The 26,480-nt window shown below is 44.0% G+C and overlaps 1 protein-coding gene across 2 annotated transcripts in view; it reads right to left on the bottom strand.

The window, feature by feature from the left end:
* The window catches only part of LOC139541128 (ephrin type-B receptor 1-like), a 202,818-nt gene that overhangs the window by 51,088 nt on the left and 125,250 nt on the right, over nucleotides 1–26,480 (bottom strand). For both annotated transcript variants that reach the window (XM_071345388.1, XM_071345389.1), the window contains 2 exons: nucleotides 20,419–20,574; nucleotides 4,521–4,856 (listed from right to left, as the gene is read on the bottom strand). In XM_071345388.1, the coding sequence (XP_071201489.1) occupies nucleotides 4,521–4,856; nucleotides 20,419–20,574 (492 nt within the window). The remainder of the gene's footprint in view (nucleotides 1–4,520; nucleotides 4,857–20,418; nucleotides 20,575–26,480) is intronic.

Raw genomic sequence — 26,480 nt, 5'->3', positions numbered from 1 at the left:
GCTGCCCAGTAACGCAAACCTACCAGACAAGCTAAATGCAGTCTATGCTCGCTTCGAGGCAAGCAACACTGAACCATGCATGAGAGCACCAGCTGTTCCGGACGACTGTGTGATCACGCTCTCCGTAGCCGATGTGAGTAAGACCTTTAAACAGGTTAACATTCACAAGGCCACAGAGCCAGATGGATTACCAGGATGCTCTAACCAGCTGGCAAGTGTCTTTACTGACATTTTCAACTTCTCCCTGACCCAGTCTGTAATGCCTACAGTTGAAGTCGGACGTTTACATACACCTTAGCCAAATACATTTAAACTAGTTTTTCACAATTCCTGACATTTAATCCTAGTAAAAATCCCTGTTTTAGGTCAGCTAGGAGCACCACTTTATTTTAAGAATGTGAAATGTCAGAATAATAGTAGAGAGAATTATTTCTTTCAGCTTTTATTTCTTTCATCACATTCCCAGTGGGTGAGAAGTTTACATACACTCAATTAGTATTTGGTAGCATTGCCTTTAAATTGTTTAACTTGGGTCAAACGTTTCAGGTAGCCTTCCACAAGCTTCCCACAATAAGTTGTGTTGGCCCATTCCTCCTGACAGAGCTGGTGTAACTGAGTCAGGTTTGTAGGCCTCCTTGCTCGCACACGCTTTTTCAGTTCTGCCCACAAATGTTCTATAGGATTGAGGTCAGGGCTTCGTGATGGCCACTCCAAAACCTTGACTTTGTTGTCCTTAAGCCATTTTGCCACAACTTTGGAAGTATGCTTGGGGTCATTGTCCATTTGGAAGACCCATTTGCGACCAAGCTTTAACTTCCTGACTGATGTCTTAAGATGTTACTTCAATATATCCACATCATTTTCCTGCCTCATGATGCCATCTATTTTGTGAATTGCATCAGTCCCTCCTGCAGCAAAGCACCCCCACAACATGATGCTGCCACCCCCGTGCTTCACGGTTGGGATGGTGTTCTTCGGCTTGCAAGCCTCCCCCTTTTTCTTTCAAACATAATGATGGTCATTATGGCCAAACAGTTCTATTTTTGTTTCATCAGACCAGAGGACATTTCTCTAAAAAGTACGATCTTTGTCCCCATGTGCAGTTGCAAACCGTAGTCTGGCTTTTTTTATGGAGGTTTCGGAGCAGTGGCTTCTTCCTTGCTGAGCGGCCTTTCAGGTTATGTTGATATAGGACTCGTTTTACTGTGGATATAGATACTTTTGTACCGGTTTCCTCCAGCATCTTCACAAGGTCCTTTGCTGTTGTTCTGGGATTGATTTGCACTTTTCGCACCAAAGTACGTTCATCTCTAGGAGACAGAATGCGTCTCTTTCCTGAGTGCTATGACGGCTGCGTGGTCCCATGGTGTTTATACTTGGGTACCATTGTTTGTACAGATGAACGTGGTACCTTCAGGCGTTTGGAAATTGCTCCCAATGATAAACCAGACTTGTGGAGGTCTACAAAAAAAATTCTGCGGTATTGGCTGATTTATTTTGATTTTCCCATGATGTCAAGCAGAGGTACTGAGTTTGAAGGTAGGCCTTGAAATACATCCACAGGTACACCTCCAATTAACTCAAATGATGTCAATTAGCCTATCAAAAGCTTCTAAAGCCATGACATCATTTTCTGGAATATTCCAAGCTGTTTAAAGCCACAGTCAACTTAGTGTATCTAAAGTTCTGACACACTGGAATTGTGATACGATGAATTATAAGTGAAATAATCTGTCTTTAAACAATTGTTAGAAAAATTACTGTGTCATGCACAAAGTAGATATCCTAACCGACTTGCCAAAACTATAGTTTGTTAACAAGACATTTGTCGAGTGGTTGAAAAACAAGTTTTAATGACTCCATCCTAAGTGTATGTAAACTTCCAACTTCAACTGTATATCTTTCAAGCAGACCACCATAGTCCCTGTGCTCAACGCCAAGGTAACCTGCCTAAATGACAATCGCCCTGCAGCACTCACATCTGTAGCCATTAAATGCTTTGAAAGGCTGGTCATGTCTCACATCAACACCATCATCCCAGAAACCCTGGACCCACTCCAAATCACATACCGCCCCAACAGATCCACAGATGACGCAATCTCTATTGCCCTCCACACTGCCCTTTCCTACCTGGACAAAAGGAACACCTACGTGAGAATGCTGTTCATTGACTACAGTTCAGCATTCAACACCATAGTGCCCTCCAAGCTCATCACTAAGCTAAGGGCCCTTGGACTGAACACCTCCCTCTGCAACTGGATCTTGGACTTCCTTACAGGCTGCCCCCAGGTGGTGAGGGTAGGCAACAACACATCTGCCATGCTGACCCTCCTGTACTCCCTGTTCACCCATGACTGCGTGGACACACATGACTCCAACTCCATCATTAAGTTTGCCGACGACACAACGGTGGTATGCCTGATCACAAACGATGAGACCACCTATAGAGAGACCTGACCTCAATGTGAGCAAGACAAAGGAGCTGATTGTGGACTACAGGAAAAGGCGGGCCAAGCACGCCCACATTGACATCGACAGGGCTGTAGTGGAGCGGGTTGAGAGCTTGAAGTTCCTTGGTGTCCACATCACTAAGGACCTATCATGATCCAAACACACCAAGACAGTCATGAAGAGTGCACGACAATGCCTATTCCCCCTCAGGAGGCTGAAAAGATTTGGTATGAGACCTCAGATCCTCAAAAAGTTCTACAGCTGCACTATCGAGAGCATCCTGACTGGTTGCATCGTCGCTTGGTATGGCAACTGCTCGGCATCCGACTGCTCTTCATCAGACCGCAAGGCACTACAGAGGGCTTCCTGCCATCCAGGACCTCTATGCTAGGTGGTGTCAGAGGAAAGCCCTAAACATTGTCAAAGACTAGAGCCACTCAAGTCATAGACTGTTCTCTCAGTACCGCACAGCAAGCGGTACTGGAGCGCCAAGTCTGGGACCAAAAGGCTCCTTAACAGCTTCTACCCCAAAGCCGTAAGACTGCTGAACACTTAATCAAATGGCTACCTGGACTATTTGCATTGACTAATACAATTTGATTTGAATAAACTTCACCATCACAAAGGGGTTGAATTGACTCAAGACATTACAGCTTTTCATTTTTAATTCATTTGTAAAAATGTCTATTAACATAATTCCCCCAGGACATTATGGGGTATTGTGTTTAGGCCAGTGACAAGATATCTCAATTTAATCCATTTTAAATGCAGGCTGTAACACAACAAAATGTGTAAATGGTCAAGGGGTATGAATACTTTCTGAAGGCACTGTAGACTCCAGGTGTTCTCTATAGCCCGTTGTTTGCTTCAACACATGGTTATAGTTGAATGCAACTGAACACGGTGTTAGCTCAGTAACCATAGTTCCATTTAATTGAAAGCAATATAGCAGCGTAAGATACAATCTTTATGTTCCTCCAAGAACATTCACAGTGGAGCACTGAAGAGAGTCATGATTATAATCCTTTTCAAGAAGACTTTTTCAAGTCTTCCTAACAACGAGTCCTATGTCTGGAGGGAGAGGCGTCGTTGGCTGGCCTGGTGTTACCCATGGGTATACCGTATGACAGGACCACTGAGTACTAGAATGGCTTCCCAATGAAACAATGTCTCCTTCATGTATTACACCTCATTACACCAACCTACAGAAGTTTGATAGATTCTGAAACGGCTGATTCACGCCATATTTAAAAGTGGAAGGACTTATTATCAATTATCAAGTCCATATGATTTTTCAATACCAAAAGAAAGCGATAGAAAGATACATTGTATGACTTACATTGAATTCTACCTCCTGAATGGTGTTGTCTGTATTGTGAGAGACATACAAGTAATAAACCAATCTGTGATGCTTGAATATTGAAAATGTCATGAAAAATCCAAAACAGTCGAAGTGAAGTCTTGACAAAAGATCAAAAGCCTTGCCTTTGGTTCTAGAATGTTCTAGAATGTCTCCGGTTTAAATAACAAGAAATGCCAGTCACGCTGATGTGTTGTTGTGCAATAGCATTCATCATTTAGACGATAAATATAAGCCTTAAGGCATTGATTTCCAGAACAAAACTCTATAATGGTTGCCAAGGGAGGCTGTTCAATAGAAACACACCTAACAGCAACAGGTGAAACAGCTTCACTTATTGACAAATAGGAACATGAAAAAGAATCACAAGAATGTAACCTTGGGATTTAATTGCTGCCGATCAATAGCAATGTACAGGATTGTGTTGAGTCTGTTGACTCATTCTGTTGATGACTGAGGAATGCTTTCAGTCAAGAATACAAGACGGCTATCAATAGCATCCATCTTATTAAAGGACAGAGAAAATCGATTGTATACAGTATAGGGCTAAAGCTTGACTGTAGACCATTAGACTGCCTCAGACCTTTTTGTTGCAGTTACCTTGAAACGTGTACCACTGAAATGTACTTGTTGTGAATGCCTGTACATTAACATGTATTTTAAAGCATGTTGTGAGACACAAAGCATGGTGCTGTACACTGCCACTGACCAGCCTGGTTGGTAGTGATGTTGATGGACACGTGCTGGGCAGGGTAGGGGCTCTTGTTGGTGACTCCATTGATAGCGTGTATCTCAAAGGCGTAGGGGGTGTGGGCCCACAGGTTACTGATGAACACCCTGGTCTCAGTCAGGCCCTGCTGCCTGGGCACATACTCCACGTTGTCATCACAGTGGGAGCACAATGGCCGATCCGCACGGCACTTCCTGCACACGATGTTGTAGGTGACGTCATCGCGGGCGCCAGTCTCCCTCGGCGGGTGCCACTCCAGGATTACCGAGGTCTCATTGACGATGGAGATTACATTCCTGGGACCAGAGGGGACACCTTTAAAAGGATAGGGAATGCAATGCAGACATTAATATACTGAACAATATGTAGCACTGTTTCCACAACCTGAAAAAAACTGTAATATGACACTGCAACAAGACACTGCACTCTGATGTGAAAGAGGTATTAGGATCAACCATAGTGATCAACAAAAATTATAATTCAGATGTAAATGTTTAGGGTGATTCCTCATGAAAAAAGAACAACAAAAAATACCATTAAGGGTCCTTTGGAGTCTTAAAGGAAGCCTGGGTAAGGCCAAAATGTCACAAATATTACAACTTCAATTCATTATTTCTCAATTATGCTTTAAGATACACATGTCAAATGCATGGCAACAATCCTTCCTCAAAATGACCCTTCTATGGATTAAATGTCTTGAAAATCGAGTTTTGTGAGGAATCACCTTATAGCACTGATGCCACCTACTCATTTCAGTCCCACCTGCTCATTTCAGTCCCACCTGCTCACTTCAGTCCCACCTGCTCATTTCAGTCAGAAGATGTACACAAACACATACATAATGTAACTCCCACTGTTTTACTAGTCATCTGTAATGTTGGCAAATACATCATGTGCATTACATTTAGTCAGGGATACAGTTTGTAGTATGTATCTATGTATGGCTCTGCATTTAGCTGAAATGATTCCCTACTGATGGTTATTACACGTCATGCAGCTGCCATTTAGCCCATGTGTTTTTGATGTGCACGTGTTGCAACAATACCATTAACATGACAGAGCACATCATAGGAACAGAAATTACACCGCTCAATCACCCCCTTCAACCAACCTCATACACAATCTCATCCTGCTCACCCACATTCACACATACTGGTCTCTATCTCTCCTCCACTAAAATAGTTTTCCCTACATTTCACATTTACCTTTCATCTGGCACTGGGATCCCTGCCAGGGACTTTTGGTTTTGTTGTGCACCGTTTCTATCTCTGTGTTTGAGTCAATATTTTGTGGCGATAATAGATTTTATTTGCCATTCATGTTTCTATGCACATATTTCCCTATAGTGGCTGTATGCTTCTCAAAACTTGCAAGATTACCTTCACAATAATCAATTGTGCGTGTTCACAAAGGTCCAACAATCACTGTGGTGCTCCAATCTTCAGAAGTGATTTGACCATTCGACCAGTGAATCAAGAGGTGACAGATGATAGGGTTGGCTGACCAATTGAACATATGCCTTTCTGGTAGCAGTTGCCCATGGGGCGGCAGGTAGCCTAGTGGTTAGAGTGTTGGACTAGTAACTGAAAGGTTGCAAGATTGAATCCCTGAGCTGACAAGGTAAAAATCTGTCGTTCTGCCCCTGAACAAGGCAGTTCCTAAGCCGTCATTGTAAATAAGAATTTGTTCTTAACTGACTTGCCTAGTTAAAGAAAGGTTAAATAAAAAAATAAATGTACTGTACACACAGGGTTCTGACCATGCCTTAGCAGCCTGAGTTTTCTGTTTCGCTTTCTCTCCTCTACTTTTCCTCTCCCTAAGTCACAGCTGTGATCTGATTGGTCAATATTCCCTCTTTTATATTAGTCTCTCTTTCTGATCCACCTCCTCACACTCTCTCTCTCTCGCTGTGAGGGGCAAAACCAGCAGTGTGAGTCTGAGGACTCCTCCAGTAGCCTAATTGTCAGCTGCTGGGGAGAAGAGTGGCCAGGCTCTACACAGCAACTCTACAGTAGCCAGCAGTAGACTAGCCAAGGGAGGGAAGACGAGCAAGATTCAAGAGATCTTGTACACAACAACATCAGAGTGAACCAGGGCCATATGTAGAGATCTCTTGTGAACACTGCAATGTATGAGCATACATTGCTTACTGTTTGTTCATACATGTAATTATGTAGATGTGGAAGTATCTTGATATGACTGTAAGTAGGTGTTGATTGCCATGTGTGGCCATCTCTAATTTGAGACTCTTTTAGCTGGGATGACTCGGTTCACACAACACAGGGTCACTCGTCCTTTGTCAAAAGCCTGTCTGTGCTTAATAGGGCCCAATGTCTTTGACCTGCTTCTCAGCTTTGAAAGAAAACTATGGAGGGGTTGAGAAGACTGATGTGATCACCACTTAACAGCTAATTTTACCTGCCATTATGGCCACTCTCGCCTTCCCTCTTTCATTTGTGAGAGGATCTAATTTGTCCACAGCGTTAGTTACCATTCTCTGCCTATCTCCCCCCATTGTCCATCAGCTGCAGGAGTCAAGGTTGATTTGGCTCAGTGGCACAGGGCCGCCATACACCAACCTGAGTTATCGACACCCAGACCCACAGACTGGTCTGTAGATCCATGCTAATTACATTTACATTTTAGTAATTTAGCAGACACTCTAATGAACTTGAGAGTAATTGAAACTGCACCTTGTCCCCCTGCCCTCAGGGACGTGACAGGGGGGTAATCGTTTTGCCATTGGCTAGCCTTTGATGGATAACCAGCCTTCTGGACAAAACTAGAAGGAGGCCTCAGAGTGAAAGAGCCAAAGTGTTAGCTAACATTCTGTAGCTAACATGCAATTAAAAGTGTATAATGAACTTTTTTCTCCTTAATACATATTTACATACTGTAACTTAGTTACAATAACAGTTCACATATGGAGAAACCATAATTCCGTCCATACAAGAAGTCTCCGTAGATTCATCAAAAGCCTCAAAAGTTTGTATTCATTTCTGTGAGCAAACAGTGAGCAAAAAAATAAGTACAAAAAAATGATCTTGTGCATTGACTGTCCAAACTATTCTACAGTACCTAGATAGGCCCATCACATGAAAGACAACCCCAGCAAGACCAAGAGCTAAAGGCTAAACCCAACAGCACACCAAGACTCCACCTGGAAGTCTGTCGGCACGCAACTCCACACGCTAACAATCACACCTCTGTTTACACAGCTAGGCCTCACATCCACATCACTTCTTCCTCAGCCAGACCAGTTCTTTTTCTCTCCTTCTCCGCTTTTGCCACTCTGGAATGTGCCCAGAGGGAAATAACAGGCCAGACTGTGATATGTATCAGGCATTCCTGACACCCTGTGGAGAGGCCCATGACAAAACTGCCCTTTAGTGTTCAGAAAAGGGAATTACATGATTCAATTAAAAGTTATTTCACAGGGACATTTGTTTAAGTTTTGTTATAGTATCTACAGGTAACTGCCAAAATAAAAGGAAACAACAAGATAAAGTGTCTTAATCGGGCAATGGGCCACCATGAACCAGAACAGCTTCAATGCACCTTGGCATAGATTCTACAAGTGTCTGGAATTCAATTGGAGGGATGCGACAGCATTCTTCCACAAGAAATTCCATTATTTGGTCTTTTGTTGATGGTGGTGGAAAATGTCATCTCAGGCACCACTCCAGAATCTCCCATACGTTTCCAATTGTGTTGAGATCTGGTGGCACATAGTTTTCATGCTCATCAAACTATTCAGTGACCACTCGTGCCCTGCGGATTGGGGCATTGTCATCCTATGGGGGCATAGCAATGATAGCCAAAATAATGGCCTTTTTTATACATGACCCTGAGCATGATGGGATGTTAATTGCTTACTTAACTCCGGAAAGACACCTGTGTGGAAGCACCTGCTTTCAATATACTTTGTATCCCTCATTTACTCTAGTGTTTCCATTATTCTGGCAGTTACTTGCAGCTAGTAATTACGGTAGTATACCATTAGTGTTGGCCCCTGAATTTAAACAGGAGTCTGTGACTTGACGTCCTAACAAAGAACAGCCGAAGGAGGTTTTAATGGGTATGTCTCAGAGACAAATTGGTTTTTGCATGTCAATCTATTCTAGACTACAGTACTCAGTGCTTCTGCCATGTGCTATATCAAAACCCAAGGGGCGCAGCAATCTGAAACTGTCTGCTCTAAAGATGCCAAGGCGGCTTTAACATTCAACCATGCCTTTCAAGGAAAAACCCATGAGAGGCCATTTCAATTCCAATCCGAGCAACAGCTTATTTTTATGTTTTCATGACAACCTTTTGTAGCTGTCTATGTCTGTGTGTGAAAGCAAAGGGAAGAGGGTGTGTGTCGGTATGCAACCTGTATATTTCATGAGACTGAGTGGTGATTCTGGGTTAGAGATGACCATGTGTAAGGACCGACACTGCAGATGAGAAGCAGGTACGAGGAGTCAACATTTTAATATAGCACAGACATTAAACAGGACAGGAACAATGTCAGCACCGGGTAACATAACGACATACGAACATTAATACAGCAGCGGGGAACAGAGCTGGGGAACTGACAAATATAGGGGAGGTAATAAAACAGGTGATTGAGTCCAGGTGAGTCCAATAATTTGCTGATGCGCGTGACGAGGGAAGCAGGTGTGCAATATGATGGTGGCAGGAGTGCGCAGTGCTGGGCAGCCTGGCACCCAAAGAGCGCCAGGGGGAGAGAGCGGGAGCAGGCGTGACAGTACTCGCCCCTCTAGGGGCGCCACCCGGCATCCCACCTGGACGAGCCTGACGGGTCGGCCGAAGCATGGGTGCTGGACCAGCCGGCTGGGGTGTAGGAGCCTGGCGAACCGGCTGAGGAGTGGTAGCCTGGCGAACCGGCTGAGGCGTGGAAGCCTGGCGAACCGGCTGAGGCGTGGTTACCTGACAATCCGGTTGAGGTGTGACAGTCTGACGATCCCGCTGGGACGTGGGAGCCTGGTGAGCCAGCTGAGGCGTGGGAGCCTGGCGAACCTGCTGAGGCGTGGTAGCCTGACAATCCAGTTGAGGCGTGACAGTCTGACGATCCCGCTGGGATGTGGGAGCCTGGTGAGCCAGCTGAGGCGTAAAAATCTGACGATCCGGCTGAGGCCTGGGACGAGGGAAGCAGATGTGCGTAATGATGGTAGCAGATGTGCGTAATGATGGTGGCAGGAGTGCGCAGTGCTGGGCAGCCTGGCACCCAAAGAGCGCCAGGGAGAGAGAGCGGCAGCAGGCGTGACACCATGTCCCTGTTTTTACATATGTGTGTGTGTGTGTGTGTGTGTGTGTGTGTGTGTGTGTGTGTGTGTGTGTGTGTGTGTGTGTGTGTGTGTGTGTGTGTGTGTGTGTGTGTGTGTGTGTGTGTGTGTGTGTGAGCAGAATGACCAAAGACTAAAGAAGAGGAGTTAATCTCACAGCTACCGACATTAACATGCTTGCCTCTGCGTAAGGCGGAGCTGATATGTGAATGTAGGATGGGGCTCATCACTCCTTTCCCAGGTGGAGTAATAGCTACTGTCTCTATCTGACTCCAGGTAATTAGCATCGATGTTTTGCCAGGTCCACACGCTGTGCAACACTGCTGGCTTGCCGTAAGGGTGCTGCTTCAATTAGAATAATTGAAACATCAACGTTCTCCTGTTCACCAGTATGGCAAGGCCCAGGATAGGGCCGGATGAAGGCTTTCAGGAGGGGATACATAGGTGTACAGGGAGTTCCAACAGGGAGGTATGGAGGGGGGGCTGATGTTTAATAGGTGTAGTAGTGATAGGTCTTTGAAGGAGCAGGGGGCTCAGCAGTGAGGCTCCATGGTTACAGTGTAGTGTTCCTCTCCTGCTGACAGAGCGGGGAGCGTATCAATCCATCACCTTGCTAATCTGACAGAGGGAGCAGCAGAATACCAGCCCACTCTACACACACACACCTTGGTTTGCCTTGCGCCTACTGATACTACTACACAGCCTAACAGATGCTCTACTCCACAGTCTGTGAGCAGGGGGAAACAGTAGAGACTGTGTGTGTGTGTGTGTGTGTGTGTGTGTGTGTGTGTGTGTGTGTGTGTGTGTGTGTGTGTGTGTGTGTGTGTGTGTGTGTGTGTGTGTGTGTGTGTGTGTGTGTGTGTGTGTGTGTGTGTGTGTGTGTGTGTGTGTGTGTGTGTGTGTGTGTGTGTGTGTGTATATTAAAACAAAAAATCCCGACATTTTAGGTTCAGGGGTACAATTAGGATTAGAATTATGGTTAGGGGTTAGGTTTAGGGTTAGCGTTAGGTTTAATTCAGGGTTAAGTTTAGGTGTTAGGGAAAACAGGATTTTGAATGGGAATCAGTTGTTTGGTAGCGCAAGGAGGATAGTAAAACAAACATCTGTGTGTGTGCGTGCGTGTGCGTATGTTCTTGTGTGTGAGTGGATGTGTTTGTTTGTTTGTGTTTCCGAAATCCCCCTTCATCTGTAAGATAATTTGGTGAATAGTAAGTAGAATAAATATGTGAGTCAATAACATGCAAACGGTAACAAGGATGCTTAGATGTACACCCCCAACGAGGCTGGCTTCAGGGAGCTCTGCTCCATACTGTTTCCTCAGAGATCTGCCTTCCACAACTGTGCAGAGCTTTCAAGTGAACTGTTCTCAATTAAGCACTCAATCAGTGGGGGGTTTAATTATTTAAGCTGATACATCCTGTTTTACATAAACTGTGAGAGGTTAAGGACACAGGTGGGCCTTGCGGTTCAACCATGCATTCATTACATTGATTACAGCTGCAGAATCATATATGCATGCACACTTCACCACTGTAATCATATACTATGCAGCTGCTGTCTCTGTCTGTGTCTTTTGAGTACTTTTAACAGTAAAAGTGATGAGTGGGAGTAGTTAAAAAGACAGGGAGACGGTTGGTTTCTGAATAAAATTCCAAACAACTACCCCAAAATCTACTCACATTGGCTAAATATATAAAATGGTATGAAGAATGTTAGTCATTGTAGGGAGGTAAGCGGAGAAACTAATTTACTCTCATATCGTCATCTGTTCCTCTCTCACCTCTTTTCATTTTTAGTCCTTCTCATTCCATAAAATTGAGAGGAAGACATTTTGTGTGAGTGTGGATGGTTTATGACTTGCTAATGGTTACAGGGACAGGGTCCCACGTGGCGGCTGTGGTGGAACAAAGCGTGTTTGAGAGTAAAGTCTCTATATGAGGCCTGCAGTCAGGAGCACTGTTCAATTACACCCACAAACAAAACAACAGCTGTAAACTGACAGTAAAATGCTTACTTGCGGTCCTTTTTTAACAATGCAATGTTAAAGCTAAAAAAATAATGAAATAGTGACATGAGGAATAAATACACAGTGAATAACTAATAACAATGACAAGTAAAAAATAAGATGGCTATATGCAGGGAGTACCAGTACCAAGTCGATGTGCAAGAGCACGAGGTAATTGAGATAGCTATGTACATATACAGTATATTTGGAAAGTATTCAGACCCCTTACATTTTTCCACATTTTGATATGTTACAGCCTTTTTAAAATGGATAAAATCTTTTTTTCCCTCAATCTACACACAATAGGCCATAATGACAAAGCGAAAACAGGTTTTTAGAAATGTTAGCAAATGTATTAAAAATAAAAAACAAAAATACCTTATTTACATAAGTATTCAGACCCTTTGCTATGAGACTCGAAATTGAGCTCAGGTTCATCCTGTTTCTATTGATCATCCTTGAGATGTTTCTAGAACTTGAATGGAGTCCACTTGCGGTAAATTCAATTGATTGGACAGGATTTTGAAAGTCACACACCTGTCTATATAAGGTCCACAGTTGACAGTGCAAAAACCAAGCCATGAGGTCGAAGGAATTGGCCGTAGAGCTCCGAGACAGGATTGTATCGAGGAACAGATCTGGGGAAGGGTACCAAAACATTTCTGCAGCATTGAATGTCCCCAAGACCACAGTGGCCTCCATTATTCTTAAATGGAAGAAGTTTGGAACCAGCAAAACTCTTCCTAGAGCTGGCCACACGGCCACACTGAGTAATCGGGGGAGAAGGACCTTGGTCAGGGAGGTGACCAAGAACCCAATGATCACTCTGACAGAGCTCCTCTGTGGAGATGGGAGAACCTTCCAGAAGGACAACCATCTCTGCAACACTCCACCAATCAGGGCTTTATGTTAGAGCGGCCAGTCAGAAGCCACTCCTCATTAAAAGGCACATGACAGCCCGCTTGGAGTTTGCCAAAAGGCACATAAAGGACTCTCAGACCATGAGAAACAAGCTTCTGAATGCCTGAATGCCAAGCGTCACGTAAGGAGGAAATCTGTCACCATCCCTACGGTGAAGCATGGTGGTGGCAGGATCATGCTGTGAGGATGTTTTTCAGCGGCAGGGACCGGGAGACTAGTCAGGATCGAGGGAAAGATGAACGGAGCAAAGTATAGAAAGATCCTTGATGAAAACCTGCTAACGAGCGCTTGGGACCTCAAACTGGTGCGAAGGTTCACCTTCCAACAGGACAATGACCCTAAGCACACAGTCAAGACAACGCAGGAGTGGCTTCTGGACAGATGTCTGAATGTCCTTGAGTGGCCCAACCAGAGCCCGGACTTGAACCCGATCTAACATCTCTGGAGAGACCTGAAAATAGCTGTGCAGCAACGCTCCCCATCCAACCTGACAGAGCTTGAGATGATCTGCAGAGAACAATAGGAGAAACTCCCCAAATACTGGTGTGCCAACCTTGTAGCGTCATACCCAAAAAGACTCGAGGCTGTAATCGCTGCCAAAGGTGCTTCAACAAAGTACTGAGTAAGGGTCTGAATACTTGTGATATTTCAGTTTCGTATGTTGTGGGTGAACAGTACAGGAGGGGACTAAGCACACACCCCTGAGGGGCCCTGTGTTGATGGTCAGCGTTGCGGATGTTGTTGCCTACCCTCACCACCTGGGGTGCGGCCCATCAGGAAATCCAGAATCCAGTTACAGTGGAAGGTGTTCAGTGCCAGGGTCCCGAGCTTGGTGATGAGCTTGGAGGGCACCATGTTGTTGAATGCTGAGCTGTAGTCAATGAACAGCATTCTAACTTTGTCCAGGTTGGCAAGGGCAGTGTGGTGTGCAATAGAGATTGCATCATCTGTGGTACTGTTGGGGCGGTATGCAAATTGGAGCGGGTCCAGGGTGTCTGGGATGATGGTGTTGATGTAAGCCATGAGCAGATTTTCAAAACATCTCATGGCTAAAGACGTGAGTGCCAAAGGGCTATAGTCATTTAGGCAGGTTACCTTGGCGTTCTTGGGCACAGGGACTATGGTGGTTTGCTTGAAATATATAGGTATTACAGACCGGGTCAGGGGTGGGTAGAAAATGTCAGTGAAGACACTTGCCAGCTGGTCAGTGCATTCTCTGAGTACGTGTCCTGGTATTCCGTCTGGCCATGCGGGCTTTCGAATTAACCTGCTTAAAAAAGGTCTTACTCACATCCATTACGGAAACCGAGATCACAGAGTCATCTGGATGTGTTGCAAGCATAGAAGGCATTTAGCTCGTCTGGTAGCATGCGTCACTGGCCAGCTCACGGGTGGGTTTCCCTTTGTAATCCGTGATAGTTTGCAAGCCCTGCCACATTTGTGGCGTGTCAGAGCCGGCATAGGATTCAGTCTTAGTACTGTATTGATACTTTTCTTGTTTGAATGCTCGTCGGAGGTCGTAGATGGATTTCTTATAAGGATTAGTGTTATGCTCCTTGAAAGTGGCAGCTCTAGTCTTTAGTTTAGTGCAGATGTTGCCTGTAATACATGGCTTCTGGTTAGGGTATATAGGTTCGGTCACTGTGAGGATGAAGTTGTCGATGCACTTGTTAATGAAGCCGGTGACTGATGTGGTAAACTCCTCAATGTTATTGGATGAATCCTGGAACATATTCCAGTATGTGCTAGCGAAACAGTTCTGTACCTTAGCATCTGCTTCATCGGACCACTTACGTATTGAGCGCAACACTGGTACTTCTTGTTTGAGTTTTTGCTTGTAAGAAGGAACTAGGAAAGCTGATTGAGAGTTTGGTGGCCTCTAGTTGCACAGGTGACATGATGGTAAAACGGACTTCAGTTCCCCTGCAGTAAAATCACCGGCCATGAGAAACACAGCCTCTGAATGTGCACTTTCTTGTTTGCTTTTGGCCCTATACAGCTCGTTGAGTTCGGTCTTAGTGCCAGCATCAGTTTGCTGTGGTAAAAAGACAGCTATGAAAGAAAAAAAGAATAGGTGAAAACTCTCTTGGTAAATATTATGGTCTGCAGCTTATCATGAGGTATTCTAACTCAGGCACCATCTGTTGTTAACAAAAAAACACACCCCTCTAGTCTTGTCAATGCATAGAAAAACCAGCGAGATGCATATTCATGTCCTCGTTCAGCCACGACTCTGAGGTCACGTTGATAGGATAGTCTCAAACAGAGCTCATCCAGTTTGTTCTCCAGTAACTGCACGTTTGCCAACAGATCCGAGGGCAATGGCGGTGTTCTACCTTCTGTGTAATGTGTAAGCTACAAAGCTTGGAAGACAGCTTATACTCTTCCAATAAAGAATCAGTAGGCATTGATACCGTTAACAATCTTTAGTAGAATATATTTTGTTTGTAAAACTGTGACAGATACAGAAAGGAGAAAATGTATGAGAAAAAGTCACTATATACACTACCGTTCAGAAGTTTGGGGTCACTTAGAAATGCCCTTGTTTTTGAAAGAAAAGCACATTTTTGTCTATTAAAATGACATCAAATTAATCAGGAATACAGTGTAGACATTGTTAATGTTGTAAATGACTATCGTAGCTGGAAACAGCAGATTTTTTATGGAATATCTACATAGGCATACAGTGGCCCATTATCAGCAACCATCACTCCTGTGTTCCAATGGCACGTTGTGTTAGCTAATCCAAGTTGATAATTTTAAAAGGCTAATTAATCATTAGAAAACCCTTTTGCAATTATGTTAGCACAGCTGAAAACTGTTGGCCTGATTAAAGAAGCAATAAAACTGGCCTTCTTTAGACTAGTTGAGTATCTGGCGCATCAGCATTTGTGGGTTCGATTATAGGCTCAAAATGGCTAGAAACAAAGCACTTTCTTCTGAAACTCATCAGTTTATTCTTGTTCTGAGAAATGAAGGCTATTCCATGCAAGAAATTGCCATGAAACTGAAGATCTCTTACAACGCTGTGTACTACTTCCTTCACAGAACAGCGCAAACTGTCTCTAACCAGAATAGAAAGAGGAGTGGGAGGCCCCAGTGCACAACTGAGCAAGAGTACAAGTACAGTTTGAGAAACAGATGCCTCACAAGTCCTCAACTGGTAGCTTCATTAAATAGTACCCGCAAAACACCAGCCTCAACATCAACAGTGAAGAGGCGACTCCGGGATGCTGGCCTTCTAGGCAGAGTTGCAAAGAAAAAGCCATATCTCAGACTGGCCAATAAAATAAAATAAATGAAGATGGGCAAAAGAGCACAGACACTGGACAGAGGAACTCTGCCTAGAAGGCCAGCATCCCGGAGTAGCTTCTTCACTGTTGACGTTGAGACTGGTGTTTTGCGGGTACTATATACCCAATGTAGTCTCTTCAGGATTCCGCCTCGCCTGCCTCTTTTCACTTCCACTGATCACTGTTCTGATGTCCAGAAGCTGTTTTCGGTCACAGGACATGATGACGGAGACATTATGTACAAAAAAAGTTAAGATCAGCTTAAAAAAAATTACAAAATAGCAGAATTAGTCAGGAGCCCATAAGACGGCTGCTATCCACTGCAGAACCATCTCAACTAACCTGTCTCTCTGGAGTTAATAGCTAGTGGATTAGAGAGGAAACACAGAGAGAGAGAACGTGTATCGGGGAGGACGAGAGGGATTGGGAGCAAGAGGGAGAGTGTGCACACTGATGGGTGGGGAACATAAGAATGTGTGTAACTGTTGTGAGCAAGGAACATGAATAATAACAATGATGTTTGTGCAGTAGACCCAATACATTATCACTGCATATTGGCTATGCTTGAATTGCCCAGCCAATGCTGTTCTTCTCAGACCATTTTAAAATTATATTTGAAAATATGAGGTATATAATCACTAGTAATAGTGTCAGGTTTTGGCCAGGACTGTTCTGGTTTTGGTCACTAGATGTCCCCATTGCACCTTTTTTGTACCTTTTGTTTTTTCCTTGCTCTAATTTCCTTGCTCTAATTATTGTTTGCACCTGTGTGTCGTTCCCTTGTTAGTATTTAAACCCTGTGTGTTCCTCAGTTCTTTGCTCAGTGTTTGTATGTTAGCACCCAGCCCCAGCCTTGTTGTGAACATATATTTCTCTTATTGGATTTTCCAGAGATTCTCTGGTTTAGTGCTTGTGTATTTTTGAGTAGTCTTTTGAGGTTTGTTTTTCCCTGCTGTTTTTACCACTTTGTGGAGTTTCTTTGTATTTTAGAGGATATCCATTTTGTGCCTCTTGGCTTTATTTTTGGACGTGGTGGATTTATATTCTTTGCCTGAAGATCTTGTCCTTTTATTAAACCACCATCTCTAGTACTGCTGAGTCTGCCTCATCTTCTGGGTTCTGCCGACTATTAGTGACTGTTTCTCTCACCGGGTCCTGACAAATAGATCATTTGTTGTATTACTTGTGAGGCACAGCTAAGTGAGTATAGTAATTAGCTTTTTATTTTATTTTATTGGACTGATGGCCTGCATCTGGTCAATTTGAGAATAGGAGGGATGGAGGGAGGTAGAGCAGTGGTCAGGCTGCCTCTCACCCGATTCACCGCCCTGTGCTCTCCCTCCCTTAAGTGAGAAAGGGGACCGTCTTCCAGCTGATGGCAAAACTGAAGTCGCACTGCATTATTTCTGCCTCATGCACTAATTCATGTTGTTACTCCTATGACCAGAAATATTCCTCAATGTTAAAAGACACAATGTTAAAAGCCGCTAATAATAACAACCCAAGCTTATTGAAACACTTTGTAATACTCATTCATTGCAGCTGCAGTGCTGGTTGTAGTGTGACTGGAAGTGGAAGTAGGGAGAACGCGCATTCTATAACTTGTAAAAGTGTTGACAGTGCTGAACTTAAACATGAGCTTACTCATTTTAAACAGCAACTCTGCTGTATTTGTTGAGTTTCTCTCCAGTCATGGTTTTAAAAGTTTTTAAATCTCACAGTATCAACTTTGCTGTGTGCTCGAGGCTTAAGGCTCTGGGAAACTGTGCCGATACATAGATCTGAGCGATCTGATTTGCCAGCGGTAAGCCTATAGGTGCACTTGATTTGCTCTCTGGGCCTGTCGGGTAGGTGGAGTTCTACCTTCAGACACATCAAATGGTTAAAAATGGGAACACTTTGCCTTCCCGGTGCTAGGGCTGCTGAATCAAGTGCACCTATCACGAACAGCACGAAACAAATAAAAAAATAGGAACGCAAGGCTTTGTCGTTGGGTATTTTACAGAAATGTTTGGTGATCAACTACGAAAGCCTTGGAGCTCTCTCGCTCTCTCTCTCCCAGTGGGACCTAAAGATGCTTCGAAGACCCAACTCTACAACCCGAGAAGTACCTTCATCCTGCTAATCACGTTAAAACAGGAGCTGGGATGGAGGGATGGAGAGAAAGAAGAGAGCGATTAAGGCCTTTCTGAAGCACTTCTCCAGGGTTTCACAGCGGGGCCCCACTACTCTGGCTGGAGAAGCCCGAGGGTAGGGGGGGTAATGAGGATTGTAACAGCACTGAAGGTCCAGGCTCAGCAGGAGGCCAGGCCTCAACACTGAGCCATCGCTAAGTCACATGAAAGGAGGGAGAAAAGCCCTTCAACAATGCCTCATCACCATCAAGTATAAGAGGCCAGAGAAAGAAAAGACAAGTCACACCACACAGCTCTTAATGCTTTAGCCCTGGGCTCAGCAGCTCCAATGTGTCTCCAAAATGTCTCTCTAAGAAGCATCGATTGCATGGAGTTTGAAGGCAACTAAATAGTTAGAAGAACCATTTACATTACCAGTTATATTTAGTTATAATAGTAGGTCTAAGGAAGGGTTCCACAACGGCGGCCCGCGGGTGGTATAAAAAAAAATATATATATATACACATCTTGTTTTTAATTACTTTTTTATTGTTGGACATAAAGATTGTAAAAACACCAAGAAATCAGCTCCAAGTGATTTTAATTTTGGAAATCTGTTCCCAAGTATTCCCCACATAATAGAGACAAGTGATCATACAAATGTAAGCAAGGTTTGAAATGATTATGTTTAAGTCAAATCTTATATCTGTTTGGGCTTCTTGCGGCCAATTTCAGCCTACAAATGATTTTTAATTATGTTCCGGCCCCCCAACCAGCCGTTCAAGAACAAATTGGCCCGTGGCTGAATCTACAATATGTTGGTCTAAGGGTTCTATATAGAATAATAATGGTTCAATATGCAGTGTTTTCTGACTCAAAAACATTTCATTCACAAGAGAGTTTTATATTAAACTATTTATGAATGGGGTGACTATGTCTTTTTTTCCCCTAGTACTTGTCTATCCAGGTCACCTACATAGTGCAGCGTCCCACTTTCTCTGTCCCTGTAGGTTTGAGGGGAAATGAATCAGGGAGTTTTAGGGCAATGGTTGGAGTGGCTGGCTCAACTTCAGGGACATTAGTTAAATCTTATTCATGTATCGACCTACATTGATATGATCTGGTGCAATGGGGTAGACAGACAGAGACATAGAACAGCTGCTACACTACATACGTACACATCCCTGTCCAAGTCTCTCATTTGGAGAAAAGTCAACAGGAGACTATTGGTAGTGTGTCAGTAAGGTGATGAAAAAGTAAGACGGACACCTAGTTTTATTAGCTTGTCATATAGATCTCTTTAGCAGCTACTGTCATGTTCATGGTGAATATGGCTGGTCAAACCCAACGATATAAGAGCAATTCAAAGGTATGACCCAAATGAATCATCATTTTCACTCAGTTGCTTAATAAATGTTGCATGCATTGGATGAGTCATCCATCGATGGGATCATAAAGTCTTCCTGTCCTGCAGTTGTTTATACGAGAGTACTTTCTCTATCTCACACTTCAATGACTGGAGTGCGTTAAAGTGTGAGTATTAAAACTCAGCTGGTAGAGGGGGTGGCCCACCACACATCCCTCAGGTTCCTGGTGTCCTATTATAATAGGTTGCACCTCCGTCACTCGGTCGAGTCATGCCATTGTTATGAACTTTCTCAAGCTGCCCGGAGGCTAACTACTGTTTAGTCTAAATTACACTGTAGAGCCTGGAAATACGATGACATTGCTAAAGTAGTCAAATACTTAGTAGGAAACACATTTTCCAGCGTTATCATGTCGTCAAATTTACTTTAGGCAGATTACAATGTTGTCATTAGCTAGCAAAAGTTTGGCAAAAATAGCTAGCAATGCTAACGTTAGGTAGCTAAAATCCGGTTGCCTCCCCTCAATCTTGGATAGCTAGCTAACAGTATACTGCATCTAAAGTCAATCTGGTGACATCAAAATGATGACTAAAGGTTTTCCTAATAATTTTTTGACTCTTTTGTAATGTAATTTTATTTCCAAGCCTACTGTATTGCACTTTTGATGAAAAGTGCAATACAGCGCTCATTGACGATGCATTGAGTAGAATGCCCTCAAGCAGCACAGGTAGAGCAAGGGATGATAGCAAACCTTGAAATATATAGTATCTACAAAGGTAAAAAATTTACTCAGGAATTAAAACAGTTGATATTGAACACACCCTTTCCAAATGAAAATTGACACATTCATTTTCCCATTGATGAGTAGTAGGATTTTAAGACTTACTGGTGCAGGAGGCCTCGGGCAGGTCCATGTCTCCTCTGTAGTATCCGTTACGGCAGCCGCAGATAGTGGCAGCCTCCACAGTGGAGCGGCTGTTGGGGGGGCACTGCAGACACAGCCCTGGCCCCTGGGTGGACTTGAACGTTCCCTGAGGACACGCTGCAGGGAAGACAGAAAGAAAAGACAAAGAAAATTGCATTTAGACTCTTCATCAATCATTCCACAGTGTACTGTATGCAGGGCCCAACATGTAGGTTACCATTACTCCACCCAAAGGTCAGTCTCGCACACAAGACATTTCCTCCTGCGCAATAGCCTGGAGACGAGGTTACCCAAAGGTTGACTAAAAGAATATAAGTTGCCTTACTATAACCATCAGTAAGCGTTGACTCACCCTTCAACAACTTTAACTATGGCTCTCTATGGCTTAGTGGACCTACAGTACATATTCTACTGTCATAAAACATAACTCCAAAAAGAACAACAGATCTTATAAGTTAGTTAATAGGTGCCTCGCATCATTTCAGTCTGAGTACACAGCAATAACAATGGCGTGTAATAGGTCCCTTAATTACAGTAAGAAAATAATGTGTTTGTTCACAGTAATCTGTCTGAAGAATCACCGCTATGGAGGCTAGATTGCATAATCACACTGATCCAGGATAACATAAACAGCCATTACAGAGAATGCTAACTGCTCATCTGCCGCTCCGAGTGTGAATTGGCATGTGAATGTGGCGGCTAAATGAGTGAATTTCTATTTTCCCTCATCCAGGCGACCTTGACTCGATACAAGTCTGCTCGGGGGCTCCAATGGAACGGATTTTCTTCATATTCCTGATCTGATTCTGGGCACCCTCCAGCCAACATTTAAACGGATTGCACAAGCCGACCGAGAAGCACGGCTACAGCTGGATTTGTTCAAAGATGAATCCAAGGCAGAAGAAAGGGATTCCAAACTACAGTTGATACACAGAGATAGTAATACCCCCTGTCCTACAGTTATATGAAGTGGTGCATAATGGTGGCATTAAATCATCACTTGTTTAAGTATTCAGCTGTGTGTAAAGAGAACTTCTTATCTCATGACTTAGGAATGGTCCCAGTGTGGAGCTGTCACTCTGAAATCAGTTGCCTGAACAACATTCACATTTCCATAATCCCTCTGCAGTAGCATTGCACCATGACTCAACAGTCTATCCTCCACTAAATTGCCTCTCTCACTCTCAGCAGATAAGAGTAAAGATGTTTTTTTGCTAAGGTGCAGAAAGGGAGAGAATCCTTGGGGAAGGAGTGACTCATTGGAACTTTAATACATGCTTCAATCTTTTATTTACTCCAGAAAATGTGGGTTGTTCCAAAAACAGGAATTGGGACATGTTGTATGACAGAAATAAGGACCAGATTCAATATGAGGAAAAGTAGATCCCAAGAGGAAACTATCAAACTTACCTAAGCATATCTTATGTACTGCTACAGCAATTAAAACACAGAACACCAGCTCTCTTACTAAGCCAAATGTTTTAAGGATCATTTTCTGTACAAGCCATTACCTCAGCACAGGCTTTCAAACGACCTTCCCAGCGATCACAGAAGTGGGCTAATGTAATTAAACGATTGGAAGCGAATGCATCGCTACAAACAATAGGAAGATATGGTATTGATTTACTTATTAAGAAGTTTGGGAAGCCAGATCAGATGGCCTATCCAGTTCTTGGAAATGATTATCCCAGGCAGGAAGCGGGTACCCTCAGATCTGTGTGATAGCCCTTGTTCACTGTGCAGCTCCTACCATCTATCGTCTCATGTCATTTCAACCTCCAAATTAAAACCCTGACTATGGAACCGAGAACAGCACTAAATTAAATTCCACTTTTTTTCTCTCTCAAATAAGTACTCGATCCTGCTGCACTGTTTTGAGCACACCTATTGTATACACCTCTAATACTGTTGCCCATAGGCCTGAGCTCAGCCGCTGCTCTTTTCCCTCTCTCTCTAGAAGTGTTTGTCGGAGCCCTGCTGAGTCCTGCCCCGCCCTGCCACTCACACAGAGCCTGCAGGCCTATGACAGCGGGGGGCATGGTAAATAGCGCTAAGTAGCGGGTACACAAGAGGCTTCCACATTACCCACACAAACAAGTTCCAACGTCCAGCCTAATGCCCACCCGTAGAGCAGAGTGCGGCCAGAAAGAAGGAATAAGCAGCACACTTATAAAACAACATAATGACAAGACGCTATTTTATTTTCCTTTCTTCTCTTTCAGGCTTATTTTGCAATGGTTAATCCATCCCTGGGACCGATACACTTCTTTAAGCATAGACTGTATGACAAGCATATACAGACAGCTAAGCTGTCATAAACTGCATTTATTTCTAATCTTAAAGCATTATGATGAAAAAGGCAGGCTGTCATTGAAAGAATAAAGGTTGGAAGTAAAGCTTTGGACCCACAGACACACCGTACTGTCTTGCAGCAGTAGATTCAGGCCACTCACTGATATTATGTTTTTAAACCAATCTGGCCAGGGCAGTCACTTAAAACAGATACAACTCAGAGTCCATATGCTCTGTAGTTGCCGCTAAAGTTATAATATCATCACTATTGCACTGACATGTGCAGGGCCTGGAAGACAACACTTGGTTCTGAACTTGTCCAATAGCCCCATTGGTGCACCTGTAATGATGGGGCGGTGAGTCGGAAGCAGGTGCAGGTGAAGAGGATGAATCAGGAGCTGGGAAGGTTCCTGAGGAGTCACTGTCAGGACCGGCAGGGTGAGTGGGCACGTTTCCTTCCGTGGGAAGAGTACGCCCAGAACGCTCTACGTCACTCCTCCACTCGGTTGACACCCTTCCAGTGTGTGTTGGGTTTCCAGCCAGCCCTGGCCCCGTGGACCCCGGGCCAGACCGCGGCTCCTGTGGTAGATGAGTTGTTCGATGGACGGCGCGCTGAAGTGTCACGTGCGCATTGTTCCACACCTCCTCCGCGTGCCGTCCATCGTGTAGAAGTAGCAGGCAGACCATCATTGCAGTGAGACCCCTGTGTTCCATCCTGGGGATCACGTCTGGCTCTCTACCAGGAACCTCCCACTCCGCCTGCCTTGCAAGAAACTGAGCCACCAGTTTGTGGGGCCATTCAAGGTTCTCCGGAGGATCAATGAGGTGACATACAGGTTACAATTACCCAGTCACTACCGTTTCTCACCCTCTTTCATGTCTCCCTTCTCAGGCCGGTGGTTCCTGGTCCCCTAGCTGATGCTGTCCCCCACGACCCCCCCCCCCCGACTCCCGGCGTCGTGGGGGTCGGCTCCAGTATCTGGTGGACTGGGAGGGTTTATGGCCCAGAGGGGCGGTGTTGGGTTCCGGTGGAGGATATTCTGGACCCCAACATCATCCGTGATTTCCACGGCTTGAGCCGCACGTCAGAGGGGGGGGGGGACAGGGGGGGGTACTGTCACGTCTGCTTCTGCTCCTGCCCTCCGGCGTACGACGTCGCCAGAGTACTAACCACCGGTCATGGGATTCATCATTACTTACACCTGGCGCTCATCATTATGCGTACCTGTGAATCATTATGATTCAGCCAATCATTATGATTCACACCTGGACTCCATTATCTTCATAATTTCATCCCCTTTATATGTCACTCACCAGTTGGTATTGTTCTTGTGTATTGGGGTATTGCCTTATGTTAGTGTTGTGTTCTTGGTTTTGTTGTTTTATTAAAACGTTTCACCTGCAAAAAATAATAATAAAATAAATGAATAAACACCCTGATGCTTCCCTTTCGTGAGGCGTCATTCTGTAACGAGTGCGCTGAGAGTCGGGAAGCAAGTTCAGGGAGTGTGTTCTGATAAATAAATGTAACATAATACAAAACACAAACAATGCAGACAAGCAACAGAAACAATGACGCCTGGGGAAGAAACCAAGGGGAGTGACATATATAGGGCAGGTAATCAAGGAGGTGATGAAGTCCAAGTGAGTGTCATTATCAAATCAAATGTATTTATAAAGCCCTTCTTACATCAGCATGTCACAAAGTGCCAGCCTAAAACCCCAAACAGCAAGCAATGCAGGTGTAGAAGCACAGTGGCTAGGAAAAACTCCCTAGAAAGGCCAGAACCTAGGAGGAAACCGAGAGGAACCAGGCTATGAGGGGTGGCCAGTCCTCTTCTGGCTGTGCCGGGTGGAGATTATAACAGAACATAGCCAAGATGTTCAAATGTTCATAGATGACCAGCAGGGTCAAATAATAATAATCACAGTGGTTGTCGAGTGTGCAATAAGTCAGCCCCTCAGGAGTAAATGTCAGTTGGCTTTTCATAGCCGATCATTCAGAGTATTTCTAACGATCCTGCTGTCTCTAGAGAGTTGAAAACAGCAGGTATGGGGCAGGTAGCACGTCCGGTGAACAGGTCAGGAACAGTTGAAACTGGTAATGCTTTGTAGGTTAGCAGTAAAACCTTGAAATCAGCCCTTGCCTTAACAGGAAGCCAGTGTAGAGAGGCTAGCACTGGAGTAATATGATACATTTTTGGGGTTCTAGTCAATATTCTAGCAGCCGTGTTTAGCACTAAGTGAAGTTTATTTAGTGCTTTATCCGGGTAGCTGGAAAGTATAGCATTGCAGTAGTCTAACCTAGAAGTGACAAAAGCATGGATTCATTTTTCTGCATCATTTTTGGACAGAAAGTTTCTGATTTTTGCAATGTTACGTAGATGGAAAAAAGCTGTCCTTGAAACAGTCTTGATATGTTCGTCAAAAGAGAGATCAGGGTCCAGAGTAACGCCAAGGTCCTTCACAGTTTTATTTGAGATGACTGTACAACCATCAAGATTAATTGTCAGATTCAACAGAAGATCTCTTTGTTTCTTGGGACCTAAAACAAGCATCTCTGTTTTGTCCGAGTTTAAAAGTAGACCATTTGCAGCCATCCACTTCCTTATATCTGAAACACAGGCTATCAGGGAGGGCAATTTTGGGGCTTTAACATGTTTCATCAAAATGTACAGCTGTGTGTTGTCCGCATAGCAGTGAAAGTTAACATTATGCTTCCGAATGACATCACCAAGAGGTAAAATATATAGTGAAAACAATAGTGGTCCTAAAACGGAACCTTGAGGAACACCGAAATGCACAGTTGATTTGTCAGAGGACAAACCATCCACAGAGACAAACTGATATCTTTCCGACAGATAAGATCTAAACCAGGTCAGAACTTGTCCGTGTAGACCAATTTGGGTTTCCAATCTCTCCAAATGAATGTGGTGATCGATGGTATCAAAAGCAGTAAGGTCTAGGAGCACGAGGACAGATGCAGAGCCTCGGTCTGACGCCATTAAAAGGTAATTTACTACCTTCACAATTGCAGTCTCAGTGCTATGATGGGATCTAAAACCAGTCTGAAGCGTTTCGTATCCATTGTCTTCAGCAAGGCAGTGAGTTGTTGCGCAACAGCTTTTTCCCAAAAAATTTAGAGGAATGGGAGATTCAATATAGGCCGATAGTTTTTCATATTTTCTGGGTCAAGGTTTGGCTTTTTCAAGAGAGGCCTTATTACTGCCACTTTTAGTGAGTTTGGTACACATCCGGTGGATAGAGAGCCGTTTATTATGTTCAACATAGGAGAGCCAAGCACAGGAAGCAGCTCTTTCAGTAGTTTAGTTGGAATAGGGTCCAGTATGCAGCTTGAAGGTTTAGAGGCCAAGATTATTTTCATCCATGTGTCAAGAGACATAGTACTAAAAAACTTGAGTGTCTCCCTTGATCCTAGGTCCTGGCAGAGTTGTGCAGACTCAGGACAACTGAGCTTTGGAGGAATACGCAGATTTAAAAGGAGTCCGTAATTTGCTTTCTAATGATCATGATCTTTTCCTCAAAGAAGTTCATGAATTTATCACTGCTGAAGTGAAAGCCATCCTCTCTTGGGGAATGCTGCATTTTAGTTAGCTTTGCAAAATTAAATTAAATAGTTAAATTGAGTTCCTCAGTTAGGTGGTTAACTGATTTTTGTACTCTGACGTCCTTGGGTAGGCGGAGGGAGTCTGGAAGGGCATATAGGAATC

Source organism: Salvelinus alpinus, chromosome 16 (genome assembly GCF_045679555.1).
Source record: "Salvelinus alpinus chromosome 16, SLU_Salpinus.1, whole genome shotgun sequence".
Classification (NCBI taxonomy): domain Eukaryota; kingdom Metazoa; phylum Chordata; class Actinopteri; order Salmoniformes; family Salmonidae; genus Salvelinus; species Salvelinus alpinus.
This window is presented reverse-complemented; position numbering and strand designations above follow the sequence as displayed.